The 13,875-nt window shown below is 35.5% G+C and overlaps 1 protein-coding gene across 1 annotated transcript; it reads left to right on the forward strand.

Moving 5' to 3' along the window:
• Positions 1-726: 726 nt before the first annotated feature.
• LOC141406307 (solute carrier organic anion transporter family member 74D-like) lies at positions 727-10,187 on the forward strand. The gene is given in 8 exon segments (XM_073991563.1): positions 727-989; positions 1,053-1,282; positions 1,338-1,670; positions 1,726-2,188; positions 8,847-9,053; positions 9,118-9,265; positions 9,436-9,956; positions 10,022-10,187. Coding segments are annotated over 8 exon segments (2,238 nt in total). The 5' UTR covers positions 727-819.
• Positions 10,188-13,875: the final 3,688 nt, after the last annotated feature.

Genomic DNA, 13,875 nt, shown 5'->3' on the forward strand with positions numbered 1-13,875 from the left:
GTAAAAAACATTTTATACGAGATGCAAAAGAATTGGCACAATTTACGCCACACGTTAGTTACATATGTCGACGACATGTTGACATGATGGGTCGACCTGCCAACAAAGTAACTGGCACCTCTAATAAAGTCTAAAGGAAATCTGCTAAAGTGGGTCTGGCAGTAAGCGGCGATAAGACTATGTTGATGGTATCTACGCGCAATGCATCTACAATACTCCGACCAGTTGTTATTTATAACTTTGAGGTAGTTAAAAACGTCATTGACCATAAAAACATCAGTTGTAAAATAAGAAGAATGATATTGACCAAGAGATACTACTTGGGCTAAGTAAGCAGTTTAAAAACAAAGCCACATCTCCTCAGAATAAAATTATAATTCACAAAACATTGATATTACCCGTGCTTGAATATGATTCCTAAGTATGGGTACTTGCTCAAGCAGATGAGGCAGTACGTGTTGTGTTGAGAGAAATGTGCTTTGAAAGAAGAAGGTGGGTATCGACGTCGTAGGACAAATATTCTGCAGAGAGCCCACCTAAGTAGTTAATAAATTTAATATATTGGTGTAGCACATTAAATGGTCGGTGTGGCTAATGCCTCAGCATGTTTAATTTATGTGAGAATTGCAAAGGCTGATAAGAATATTACTCTCTTAAAGAACAAAAAGAAAACTTTGGCACCTGTCATTAATGCCCAGCGCAATTCATACCTTTCAGATTAGACTTCGTGTGAGACTTCGTCCAATGCGGTATCAAGAAAAAACATTGAAGGCAACTGAAAAAAAGAAAAAGTGAAATTGAAAACTACAAACGGACAAAATGGCCAAAATCGACAGTGATCAGCAAAATGATCCGGAATCAACCAAAAAACTTTTGGATAAACAAAAATCCATAGATCCCCAAGAAGTTAAACGAATCCTGGAGGATATGCCACTGACTGAAGACACAACATGTGGTTTTTGGTGTTTCAAGGGGAAATTTGTGCAAAAGTAATTTTAAAATTCATTAAACATTATTTAAAAATATTCATTTTGAATTCTGTTTACTTTCAGATTTGCAAATCAAACGGCATATGTGATTATTTATGGCCTGGTCGGTTGTGTTTTCTCCATGACAAATTCATATTTTCATGGCACAATTTCAACGCTGGAGAAACGTTTCAAAATCCCCTCCCGAAATACTGGCATGATTATGATTGGTAATGATTTGAGCCAGGTTTTGTGTTCGGCATTTTTGGGTTATTATGCAGGGAAAAAACATCGACCACGTTGGATGGGTTTTGGTATGTTGTAGATGTTAAAAACTATGTCAAGATGTATAATAGGCTTTTGTCCTAGGTCTTCTAACGCTGATTGTTTTTTGCATGCTCACTGTAACACCTCATTTCATTTATGGCCCCGGAGATGATGCCCTAAGTTTGACCAAGGAATATGGAGCAGTAGCCGATATTAATATTTCCTTGCAAGATTTAGAAGAACAAAGGCAAAAAATACTTTGTCGCAACGATGGCACAGGGGTGGAATGTGAGGTACGGGAAGGTAGCTTGTTGCCACAGATATTAATGTTCATAGCCCAATTTGTGGCCGGTGTGGGTGGTTCTCTATACTATACCTTGGGTGTTTCCTATATGGATGATAACACCGAAAAGTCCAAAGCTCCAGCCATGTTAAGTATGAAAAAAACTAAAAGTTGTAAAATAGCTTTTAATATTTCTCCTTTATAAAGGTATATCCTACTTCTTTGGTTTACTAGGACCCTCCTTGGGCTACACCTTAGCCTCATTATGTTTACGCGTCTACATTGCACCATATTTAACACCAATTATTACCAATCGCGACTCTCGTTGGTTGGGTGCCTGGTGGATGGGTTGGCTAATAACTGCTGGTCTCATATTTTGTTTTGGCGTGTTTATGTTCATGTTCCCCAAAGAGTTGCCCATGACAGCTGCACGCCGTAAAGCACAACAACTCAGAGCAAAAGAAGAAAATATGGGTGTATCTGTGGAACAGATAAAGCGAAAAACTTCCTTCAAGGATATGCTCCAAACATTCCAATTGTTCTTTAAGAACAAAATCATTTTCTGCAATATGTTATCGAACACTTTCTATTTCTTTGGCTATACTCCGTATTGGATATTTACCGCCAAATACATAGAAATTCAATATCGACAAACCGCATCTACGTCAAGGTAAGTGTACAATGACAATATTATGGTTATTGGCGATTGATGATTTTGCGCTAATGTGTTTGAAATCGAAATTGATAAGGTACACCGAACAACAAACCGTAATAATATTGAACAAGTGTTAAATGTTATTGCCACTTGTAGATAAATTTTATTCATGGGGAAATTAATTAATTGATCGCGATTAGAGGAAATGCTTAGTTCATTGATTATTGTGTGAAGCGTGTTTCCTTATTTATTTAAACATAAATAAATAAATTAAATATTGAAAGTGTTAAAATTGTGATAAAATTAAAATTATGATAACAGCGCACAAGTAGCTGAGTATTTAACTTTGCTTCGGTGGTTGAGAATTCCCAAGAGATTTATTTTTGATAACAATATATGGCAAAAGAGTAATTGTCTCTTCAAGCAGGTGGGCTCAAGTAGCGAAGACCATCACATAATTATCCAGAAATCCCACGACGCACAGTGCCTCAGAATCGTTTTTCCCGGTCAAAATTCTGTAACTTTTGAACTGATAGAATTCAGTCTAGTAGTTGCACAGGAATTCGCTGACAAAGTAAAAATTTTCAGTTTTTTGTACTATTTTTCATCAAAATATGAGTATTTTTGGGATTTGTATATCTTCCTATATATATATAAAATGATCAAAACCCAGTAAATAAGCTATAAAAATACAAAAAAAAAAAAACTAGAAAAATGATTGAAAAAATGGAAATAAAAAAAAAATTAAAAACTTAGGAGGGTTGGCGTTTTTTGTTTGGGATGATGACTTCTATTTTGTTTTTCAAAATAGTCAGGCTTAATCCCATAGTCGTTGTTTTAATATTTTATTAAAACAACTTTAATTTATTAGTGGGAAAAATTGGCGATGTTTACCAAGGGGTAAGGCAGGGAATACTATAGTTTCAGATCTCGCCACAGATCTTCATCAGTTCCCTTATTTCTTGTTTTTCAACAAGAAACTTTTTATACCCAAGTGTCAATTGCTAGCTCAAATAGATACGTGCGCAAAGAAACACTCTGATCGATGGCACTACCTAAACTCTAGCAAAGAAATTCTCGATCAGAGTGTTTCTTTGCGCACGAGAAAAAATCAACTTTTTGAAATGTGGCAAAGATACCGCTCAATGTGAGTTTGGCGAAATTTCCTGAATAAATTAAGCAAGTAAGACTTGCTATTCGCACTCTGCTATAAAAAGTAGTTCCCATCTCATTTAGCTAATAAGAGTTAGAATGCACTCAATAATATGAGAGAAGTATACCTTGTCCCTTCGGGGATGTAATACCTAAAATTTCGAATGACTTTAGCCATAAGTTAAGAGCATTATAGGAAAAAATTCTTATTTTCTATTATAATAAAAAGGAAATAAAAAACTTAAAAAAATTACTTAATAAATTTAGGAACCACTTTCCATTTCACGGGTGGTTAAGTCCAATCGTCATGATGCTTTTGGCTTTTTGAGCCAATTAAGCCAAATAATGTTCAGCACTTTACGTTTGCAAAGACCACTCTTCGCGCGAAGCTTCAAAATTAAGACTCATTTTTTCTCACAACGAATAAATTTTGCGTAGAATTTATTTTTTATTAATAAAAAACCACATTACCACTGCAATCAATAAAATAAACAACAGAAATAAATCAATGTAGCAGAAAACTAATGAGAATTGAGGAAAACAAATTGCAGTGTGTCCGGATTACCGAGTCTACAGTGTAATTATTTTTAGTCTCCGGATTAACGACTGTCCGGATTATCGAGACTATACTGTACTTAAAAAATTACCATTTGTGTAAAAAACTATAATTAATATGGGAAACGGTATGGAAAAAAACATATTTTTAATCATGTAATTTTAATAATTTTAAAAAAGTGTTAAACCGACGAAACGGGACTGGTACAAAAATATATATGGGCTGAACAGGACGCTCTCAGAAATATTTTGCGGAAACGAACTGCTGCTCCATGTCGTTCGGAAAAAGTTCTAGTCCACTAAAATAGTTATTTCACTAATATTAGTACATGGGGAAAAATAAAATACCTCACTAAATGTAAACGCTAGAGTAATTTATTAAAATAATTATTAAAGGCAGCAATCCTACATATTTAACAAAAAAGAATGAACACGATATTTGTTATGGTTTCTGAGGATTAGCTATTTCTTTCTCCAGAAATGTGCAACAACGCCACGCCCACAATAAATTGTAGACAACGCACGGTACGCATTAACTAACTTTAAATGAAAGGTGCTTACACCTGGGAAGTTTTTGCGGATTCTGAAACTACAAAGTTCATAGGTGAGAAAAGTCAAAAAACAAAAAAATTTCGGAGGGATTTTCAAACAAATCGCGGTCAATGTTCAGATTCTTAGGGTTGTTTTAGGCTTTCACGGTTTTCTCTTGGAAATCGCATGTCTTATCGTTAAAGACATTAAAAATGCTGTAGCAGTGAAAATTCTCTACAATATTGACCTTAATGGTATTTTCTAAGATTTTACCATATTTGAGATATAGAAGTGCAAATTGGGAAAATGCCCAGACTATATCGCCTCCTTACAAAACAACGTCATGTACGGTGCTCTTAACTAACTTTAAATGAAAACCGCATACAACTGGGATTTTTTTGTGGATTCAAATCGTGGTCAAATTTCACATTTTAGGTTAATTTTAGATTTTCAGGATTTTGCTTGGAAGCGGAAAGTTCTATCGAAATGGAACTACTATGAAATGAATTACAAATAGTTTTTCCTGTTGCACGAATGAATGACCTTTTGCCTATTTTTGACTATAAAAACTAATAATCCATAAAAATTTTGAAAAAAGGTCCCGCAGAAACCACCTTTAATAAATTAAGTGAGAAATAAAAGGTTATGCTATTTTGTTTATGTCGTGTGACTACAAAGCTTATTTTCAGTTATATATCTGGTTATACTGACTTCAAAAGTTTGTCAAAAATGTGTTTTTATCGAATCAACTTGGTATCGAGACAATGAAACCTTGATGACCTCTTAAAAAGCAATAGGCTGGTATTATATGCACCAGACGTATCCAAATGTTATCACGAAGTATTGGACAAATGCCGCCCAGATTACTGTAACAGGGTGCCTCCACATGACACTAGCGTACAACATTCATGAGGAGACGACGATTTTAACAGTGCATCAGCACAAAAAAAGAATGGTTTTAGCCCATTTTCTTTAATTCTGAAAATCATAAAAATGTCGTAAACGCTTTGTTCAAAGATATAACTTTAAAAAAAAAAACTAAAAAAATTTTCAAAGTGGTTGGTGCGTGACCTTTTTCAATATTTGAATGGTATAAACGTTATTTAAGTTATTAGTAGGCTCAAGTTTATTCATTCGTGCAACAGGAAATCATTTTTGAATTTTTTTTTCACCCCATAAATCGATTTGTGCGTGAACTTTTTTATACCCTCCACCATAATATGGAGGGTATAATTAAATTTGTCATTCCGTTTGTTATACATCGAAATATATACCCTATAAAGTATATATATTCTTGATCAGGGTGAAATTCTAAGTCGATGTAAACATATTCGTTTTTCCGTCTATCCGTCCGTCCGTCTGTTGAAATCAAGATACAGATCGCAATTTTTAAGATAGAGCTTTGTAATTTGGTATAGAAGTTTCTATTACTCCTAGGATGTTTGGTATTGCAAATGGGCTATATCGGTCCACGTTTTGATATAGCCCCAATAGAACGGTACCACCCGATTTTCGGTTTTTTGAAGGTTTTAGGTTAATTATCACACCGAATTGGCTGAAAGTTAGTACTTAGTCTTTTGTTGGTATAGGTCCATGTCTTCTTATAGCCCCCATAGGACGGCACCTTTCGATTTTCGGTATTTTGATGGTTGTGGCCTCAATATTTCACCGAAACGGCTGAAAATGGTATTTAGTCTTCACTTGGGGTATTAAACATTCCATGTAAAATTTGTCGGTATAGGTCCATGCCTTAATATAGCCCCCATAGGACACATAGACCCCATAGAACGGCACCTCCCGAATTTCGGTATTGGGCTATATTGGCCCCCCATAGAACGGTACCTACCGATTTTCGGTATTTTGAAGGTTGGCCTCGAAATTGCTGAAATTCGGCATTTAGTCCAGGACTTCGGAGTCGAGTCATTTTTGGTCAGACTCCGACTCCAGTCCATTTTTTTTTTCTCCACTCCGACTCCGACTCCAACTCCGGAGTCGACTCCGAAAATAGATAAAATAAAATTCACAACTTAAATTACAGTCATCTCAGTTTGAACTTTCAAGATACATTACATTGGGAGGATACCAAAACATAGACCTTTATTGTTAGTTTTTTTCTCGTTGACAATACGGAATACAAAGTAACAAGCACTTCAGCATACTTCACACTTCAGAACATGTAGCAAAACCCTTCAAAGCAACTGCAATCGTTACAAGGTTTATTTACCTGAACACCGACATACGAGTATATTTACAATTTTCCGAATTTGACTTATGTACCCAATGAGACTCGAAATACCAAATTACCATTATTACTGACCGGTAACACTCTTTGTAATTTTTTGAGTTATGGAACGCATCGTGATAGACGACCAAAATAGCGTATTGCCCCTTAACATACACTTTCGTGGTTAAGGTTACTTGAAACCTTTATGTCAAAAGGGATCATTTTCTTCAAACCGTTAAGAATTTTGATTTACACTTGTAGGCCTTTGTCTACATAACTCTTCATCATAGTTATAGTTCACCATAGTTATTTTTTACGTATTGCACCACGTAATGTGACAAAGGAATACCTTCGAAATACATAAAATCGAGCCGTGCCGTTATACTAAATCGTAAACCTATACCGGCAATTTTACATCTTTATACTTTATAAAGTTCCCGATGAATATTTCGATGTGTTTCAAACAGAATGACAAGTTACGAGTAGTATCTTATGGTGGAAAGTGTCTTTTGTCTACCACCTCAAAAAGAATACAAGTTAAACCAACGTTTGGTATGACTAAGCCGAACTGACAATCGGAAATGATTGAATAGTTCTGGAAATTTATATATCCACCATCCTATGCTCATAATTTAACGTCAATTTGTTAAATATTTTTCATTCCTCAGCATAAATATATTGACAAATTTATCCCAGATGCATGGCTTAATCGAAAAATCATTTGATCTCATCTCATCGAAGAACAACAGGATAGCATAGGAATATCCCCTTAAATAGAGAGAGATATGGTTAAGTAGGTTTACTTATAGATAACCACACACTATTCTATTATAAAAAAAGCAGACTTCTTTATAAAAGACTCATGGTTCTTCAAAAGACCGAATATGTCGTACGATTTCCCTTAAAGTACTACAAGGTCTTTCATAAAAGTCCAACAGGTTCTTTCACACCAGACATAAATGACTTGTAATAAAAAACAACACGAGAAGACCAGCGAGTCTTCTATAAAATGGCCTGTAAATCTTCTAAAAGATCTTCTCTAAGTATATTTGGAACATGCAATCATTATTCCAATCAATTGACCCAAAAATGTTTCCGATATGCATTTTGTAGTCAATATAGAGATTAAGAGTTTTTTTAATTATGATCATTTAAATAATTTAAATTGATTTGACAAATTTTGATAAATGTAAAACAGATTGTTGCCCGGAGTCGGAGTCGAGCTTTTTTTCACGACTCCGGCTCCGACTCCGACTCCAGCAAAATTTGCTAGACTCCGACTCCAGACTCCGACTCCAACTCCGACTCCGAAGCCCTGATTTAGTCTTCGTGGGGGGTAGTCTTCATCCACCTGATATTTTTCGATATAGGTCAACGTCTTCATATAGCCACCATAGAATGGTACCCCCGATTTTTGGTACTTTGAAGGTTTTGCGCTAAATATCACACCGAAATGGCTGAAATTTTGTATTTAGTCTTCGTTGGGGGTACAAAACTGTCCACCTGAAATTTGTCGATATAGGTCCACGTCTTCATATAGAAGGAACCTCCCGATATTCGTTATTTTGAAGGTTGTTGCCTCAATAACCCATTGAAATGGCTGAAATTTTGTATTTAATCTTTATTGGGCGTATTGGCCCTACTTTTTGAAGGTTGTGGCTTCAATATTCCACCGAAATGGCTGAAATTTGGAACTTAGTCTTCGTTGGAGTATACAACTTTCCCTCAGAAATTTGTTGGTATAGGTTCACGCCTTTAAATAGCCCCCATAAAACAGTACATCTTTCCCCACTAAATTTGTCATTACCTCCCGATTTTCGTCATTCTGAAAGTTGTGGCGTCAATATTCCACCGAAATTACTGAAATTTGTTATTTAGTATTCATGGGGGTTATAAAATATTCCAGAAGAGAATTATCAGTATAGGTCCACCTCACCCTATATCACCCAGCGTACCTCTCGATTTTCAGTACTTTAGAAGTTTTAACAACATTATCTTGCCGAAAAATCGGAAATTTGATTTAGTTTTCTTTGAATCTAAAAACTTTCCGCCAGGAATTGATCGGTATAGATCGACGTTATGATATATGATTATGATTTTACTTCAATACAACTTGTGGTGGAGGGTATAAAAAGTTCGGCCCGGCCGAACTTAACGGCGCTATTACAGGTTTTTTTTCTAATGTTTTTGTATTTTTTCTATAATTTCCAGCATGGTTACCGGCACAGTCGCATTGGTGTTTTCAGCTGTAGGTATTTTACTTTCGGGTGTTATCATATCAAAATTTAAGCCAAGAGCTCGTTATCTGGCTGCATGGAACATTTTGGTGGATATTGTTACACTGGCTGGTATGATTGCCTATGCTTTTATTGGTTGTGCGGCAAATGATAATTCCTTAATAAATAATCCGAATGACAGGTAAAGGTAACAGTAAAATAATGTGATATATGTATTTACTATATTTATGCTTCCCGTTGCCCAGTGTTCTAAATACAAGCTTGAGTTGTAACAGCATTTGTCATTGTGATTATGTCCGTTATATGCCGGTATGTGGGGAAGATCAGAGGACATATATTTCACCATGTCATGCTGGTTGTAAAGGAGAATATATGGATGATAAAGGAGTTAAGGTAAAAATTTAAAAATAATTTTAAAATAATAAAAAATGCTCTTTGCCAGAACCAGTAAGAATCTACTATTTTTGAAATATATAGATAAAAAATTGTAAACATTTCAAAAATATGTAGCAGATTTTTTCAGGTTCTGGAATAGACAATACTTTATTTTTTTCTACCCTTAGAGTTATTATGACTGTTCCTGCATACCCACTGTGTCAAACCAAACTTTAAACACAAATCCACTTTTTGAACCGATAACATTAACAGACCTCAATAACTCAACAATGAATGGAACGAATGTAAGTTCGCAGATTATTAAACGAAATTCTTGTTAAAGAATATTTAAATTAACTTTTATTTTTTTTTCCTCGTTTCAGTCAACATTGGGTTCAGGTGGCCAGGCAATGGCTGGAGCATGCCCTGTTAATTGTTCTAGTCAATTCATAACTTTCCTAGTGGTAATGTGTACCATAAAATTCTTTGCTGCCACGGGAAGAGCTGCCAATATGTTGATTACAATGCGAGCAGTACCTCCTGAAGACAAATCGGCCATTATGGGTTTTGGCGTGATGTTTATATCGTTGGTGTGTTTTGTACCAGCTCCAATTTTATTTGGTTGGATTTTTGATCGAAATTGTTTAGTTTGGGGTAAAACTTGTACAAATAAGGGTAATTGTTGGCTTTATGATTCAGCCAGTTTGAGGTAAGTGAATAAATATGAAGTTAGATTTTTGAATATTATTTTGTTTTTTGTTATTCTTATTTTAGATTAACTCTTAACATCGTGGCGGCATGTTTCATTAGTATAAGCACAATCTGCAACAGTGGTGTTTGGTATCATGTTAAAAATCTTAAAGTGTTTGATGACGAAGATGAAAAAGGTACAGAAATGAAAGTTATGGCCACAATAGAAGGTGATAGAAGCGAAAAGTAGAATAAGTAAAAAAGAACAATAGTTCTCGCGAATACACATTTGCAGGGAATACAATTAGTTTATTTTTGAAGGATTTGTGTTATACTGTATTTTATACGAATTTATTAAAAAACTGTATAAAAGTTAATTTAAATAAACGAAGGAAATATATATAAATTATCCTGTGTTCGCTCAAATACTACTGGGAAACTCTGAAGCAACGTTCGAAAACTGAAAAAATAGAACACGTCTGGTGTTCTGAAGAATATAGAAGCAAATTCTAAAAAAAGTAACAGCGCCGTTAAGTTTTGGACTTTTTATACCCTCCATCACGAACTGTATTGAAATAATGTATTGAAGAAAGTACTTAGCTCTTCCTCTTATTCCTGGCAGTAGCAGAATATCTTAACTGATGAAAATCGCTTCAAAAGAACTTATATGGGGCGTCATCGTTGTTCTTTTCAAAGCATATACCAAAACATATATATGTACCAGAATTTATATTTTTCCGAATTTAACTTTTGTATCCTCTGATAACACACAATATTAAACTACAGCAATCTCGGTTCGAACATTTCACAAGAAACCCTCGAATACATAAAATTGGGCAATACCGGTTCATGGGAGCTAAGCTGGATACATTTTCTCAAAATTCTTAAAAACCCTATTAGTAAGCTATTCGGCAGAAAAATGTGACTAAAATCTTCAAAACTTTTCAATGGATGCTACCCTAATATGGATGATATACCAAAACGTGGACCTATACTGTCTGATTTTTTGAAATGGATGTTTTTTAAAGGCTATTTGAAGGTGCGGAACTTTGGCGAGAAATTTCAGGTGGAAAGTTTCATACCCACAACGAAGACTAAATGCCAAATTTTAGCTATTTCGTTAGGATATTAAACGAACAACCTTCAAAATACCGAAAATCGGGATGTACGCTTCTATGTGGGCTATATGTAGGCGTAGACCAACACTGGCAATTTATTTTTTCGATTATTTTATACCCACATTGAAGAATAAGTACTAAATTTCATCAATTTCGGTGTGCAATTACGCTGAAACCTTCAAAATACAGAAAATCGGGAAGTAGGATTATATGGGGATAAATGAAGGCGTGGACTTATACCGACAAATTGCAGGTGGAAAATTATAAACCCCCAACGAAGACTAAATACCAAATTCGGTGGTGTATTGAGGGCACTATATTTAATATACCCGAAATCGGGAGGTACGCTTCTATGAGGGCTTTATGAAGGCGTGGACCTATACTGATAATTCTCTTCTAAAATATGTTATACCCACATGGAAGACTAAATACCAAATTTCATCTATTTCGGTGTGATAATAACGCTGAAACCTTCAAAATACAGACAATCGGGAGGAACCGTTCTATGATTGCTATGAAAAGGCGTGGACCTATACCAAAAAATTTCAGGTGTAAAGTTTCATACTCCCATTGAAGACTAAATACCAAATGTCAGCTATTTCGGCTGTCTAATGAAGCTAAAACTTCCAAAATACCGAAGTACGCTTCTATGGAGGCTATATGAAGACATGAGCCTTTACAGATAATTACTTTTTGGAATATTTTATACCCCCATGGAAGACTAAATACCAAATTTCATCCATTTCGGTGTGATAATTACACTGAAACATTTAAAATACCGAAAATCGGGAAGTAGGCTTCTATATGGATAGAAAGTTGTACACCCGTAACGAAGACTAAATGCTAAATTTCAGCCATTTCGGTGGGATAATGACGCTAAACCTTCAAAATACCGAAAATCGTTAGTTAATCTAAAAAAATGTGTTCAGCTAGGTGAAAGGTACCACCTACGGGGCTATATCAAAGAGTCAACCTATCTTTAAATTTTTTGGCTGAAAAGTTTTATAGCTGCAGGGAACTTCAAGATTCAAATTGAGAGTAGTTTCATCAAAACAATGTAGACCCTCAAAAAATGGACCCATGTTGACGAATTTTAGTGAAGAAATTTCGTGACCACTGAAAATTCCCGAAAATCGGGAGGTACAGTTATATGGGGGGGGGGATATACCAAAACATCGACCTATATTGACGATTATTTTTGAAAGACAAAATTGTAGCTAAAATTCTCAAAATACCGATCATTACAGCTAGTTCGGTTAAAAATTGCAGCTAAAATTCTCAAAATACCGAAAATAGGGAGGTACCGTTGTATGGGAGCTATACCAAAACATGGACCTGTGTTGACAATGTTTCGTTGGAGATGTTTTATGACCACTGAGAACCTCAAATGGCAAAATACAGCTAGTTCGGTTAAAAATTGTAACTAAAATGCTCAAAATACCGAAAATCGGAAGGTACGGTTATAAGGGGGCCATACCAAAACATGGACCTATGTTGACGGTGTTTGGTGGAGATGTTTCATGACCACTGAGAACCTCAAATGTCAAATTGCAGATATTTCGGTTAAAAATTGCAGCTAAAATTCTCAAAATACCGAAAATAGGGAGGTACCGTTGTATGGGAGCTATACCAAAACATGGAACTATGTTGACGATGTTTCGTTGGAGATATTTCATGACCACTGAGAACCTCAAATGGCAAATTACAGCTAGTTCGGTTAAAAATTGTAGCTAAAATTCTCAAAATACCGAAAATCGGGAGGTACCGTTTTATGGGGACTGTACCAAAACATGGACCTATGCCCATATCCTTTGGGTTATAAGTTTGTTGATCACTAGGAACCCTAAGTGCCAAGTTATAGCTAATTCGGTCTGCAAATGTGGCGAAGAACGTCAAAATACCTCAAATCCGGAGGTACCGTTATATGGGGGCCATACCAAAGAGTAGACCGATATAGCCCATCTTCGAACTTGACCTGCCTATGGAAAAAAGACTCTCGGGTGCAAAATTTCAGCACTCTATCTCAATTCTTGCGGACGCTAGAGTGATTACAACAGACGGACAGACGGACGGACGGACAGACGGACATGGCTAGATCGTCTTAGAATTTTATCCTGATCAAGAATATTTATACTTTATAGGGTCGCAAATGATTAGTTCGATGTGTTACAAACGGAATGACAAACTTAATATACCCTCCATACTATGGTGGAGGGTATAAAAAATTAGGAGGCTTCAACAATATCAATTTAAGTTAATGCTGCGGAGGTCCTGCTATCATATTAATGGTTACTTTTAATATTAATATAACCTATACGCTTGAAATCTGCTTGAAGAGTCCAAACAATAACAAAAGAAAACGTATAACAATGGATGGGGCTAAAGGGGTGTTTACACTAGCCATCAATCTCCAATGACCTGAAATTTACCATCGTTATACAGTCGCCAATGTGTGCAATATTGGGGATTTTCCTTACCCCACTTACTGTTTGCGTCCACACCAGCAAAAATGCAGTGAAATTACGTTTCCACATTGTATGTGTGTGCAGATATGGAATGTTTTTATTTCGGGTCATATGACATTGATGGCTAATGTAAACACCCCTTAAATGTATATGAAATTTGTAAGTACCCAGCAAAATAAATTGGAAGTAGTGCATTGTAGACTAGTTCTTTCACGGCATGTTTTTATGCAGTTCAAACGGAGTCGTGAAAAAGGCACTCCATTCCTCACATTTTAACCGCATTTGGATGCAATCCAAAGAATCACATTCATTTGTCACATTTTAACAACATCCGGAGGCAGTTCAACGGAGTCGT

Source organism: Musca autumnalis, unplaced genomic scaffold, assembly GCF_047663935.1.
Source record: "Musca autumnalis isolate F117 unplaced genomic scaffold, ASM4766393v1 scaffold_5, whole genome shotgun sequence".
NCBI lineage: Eukaryota > Metazoa > Arthropoda > Insecta > Diptera > Muscidae > Musca > Musca autumnalis.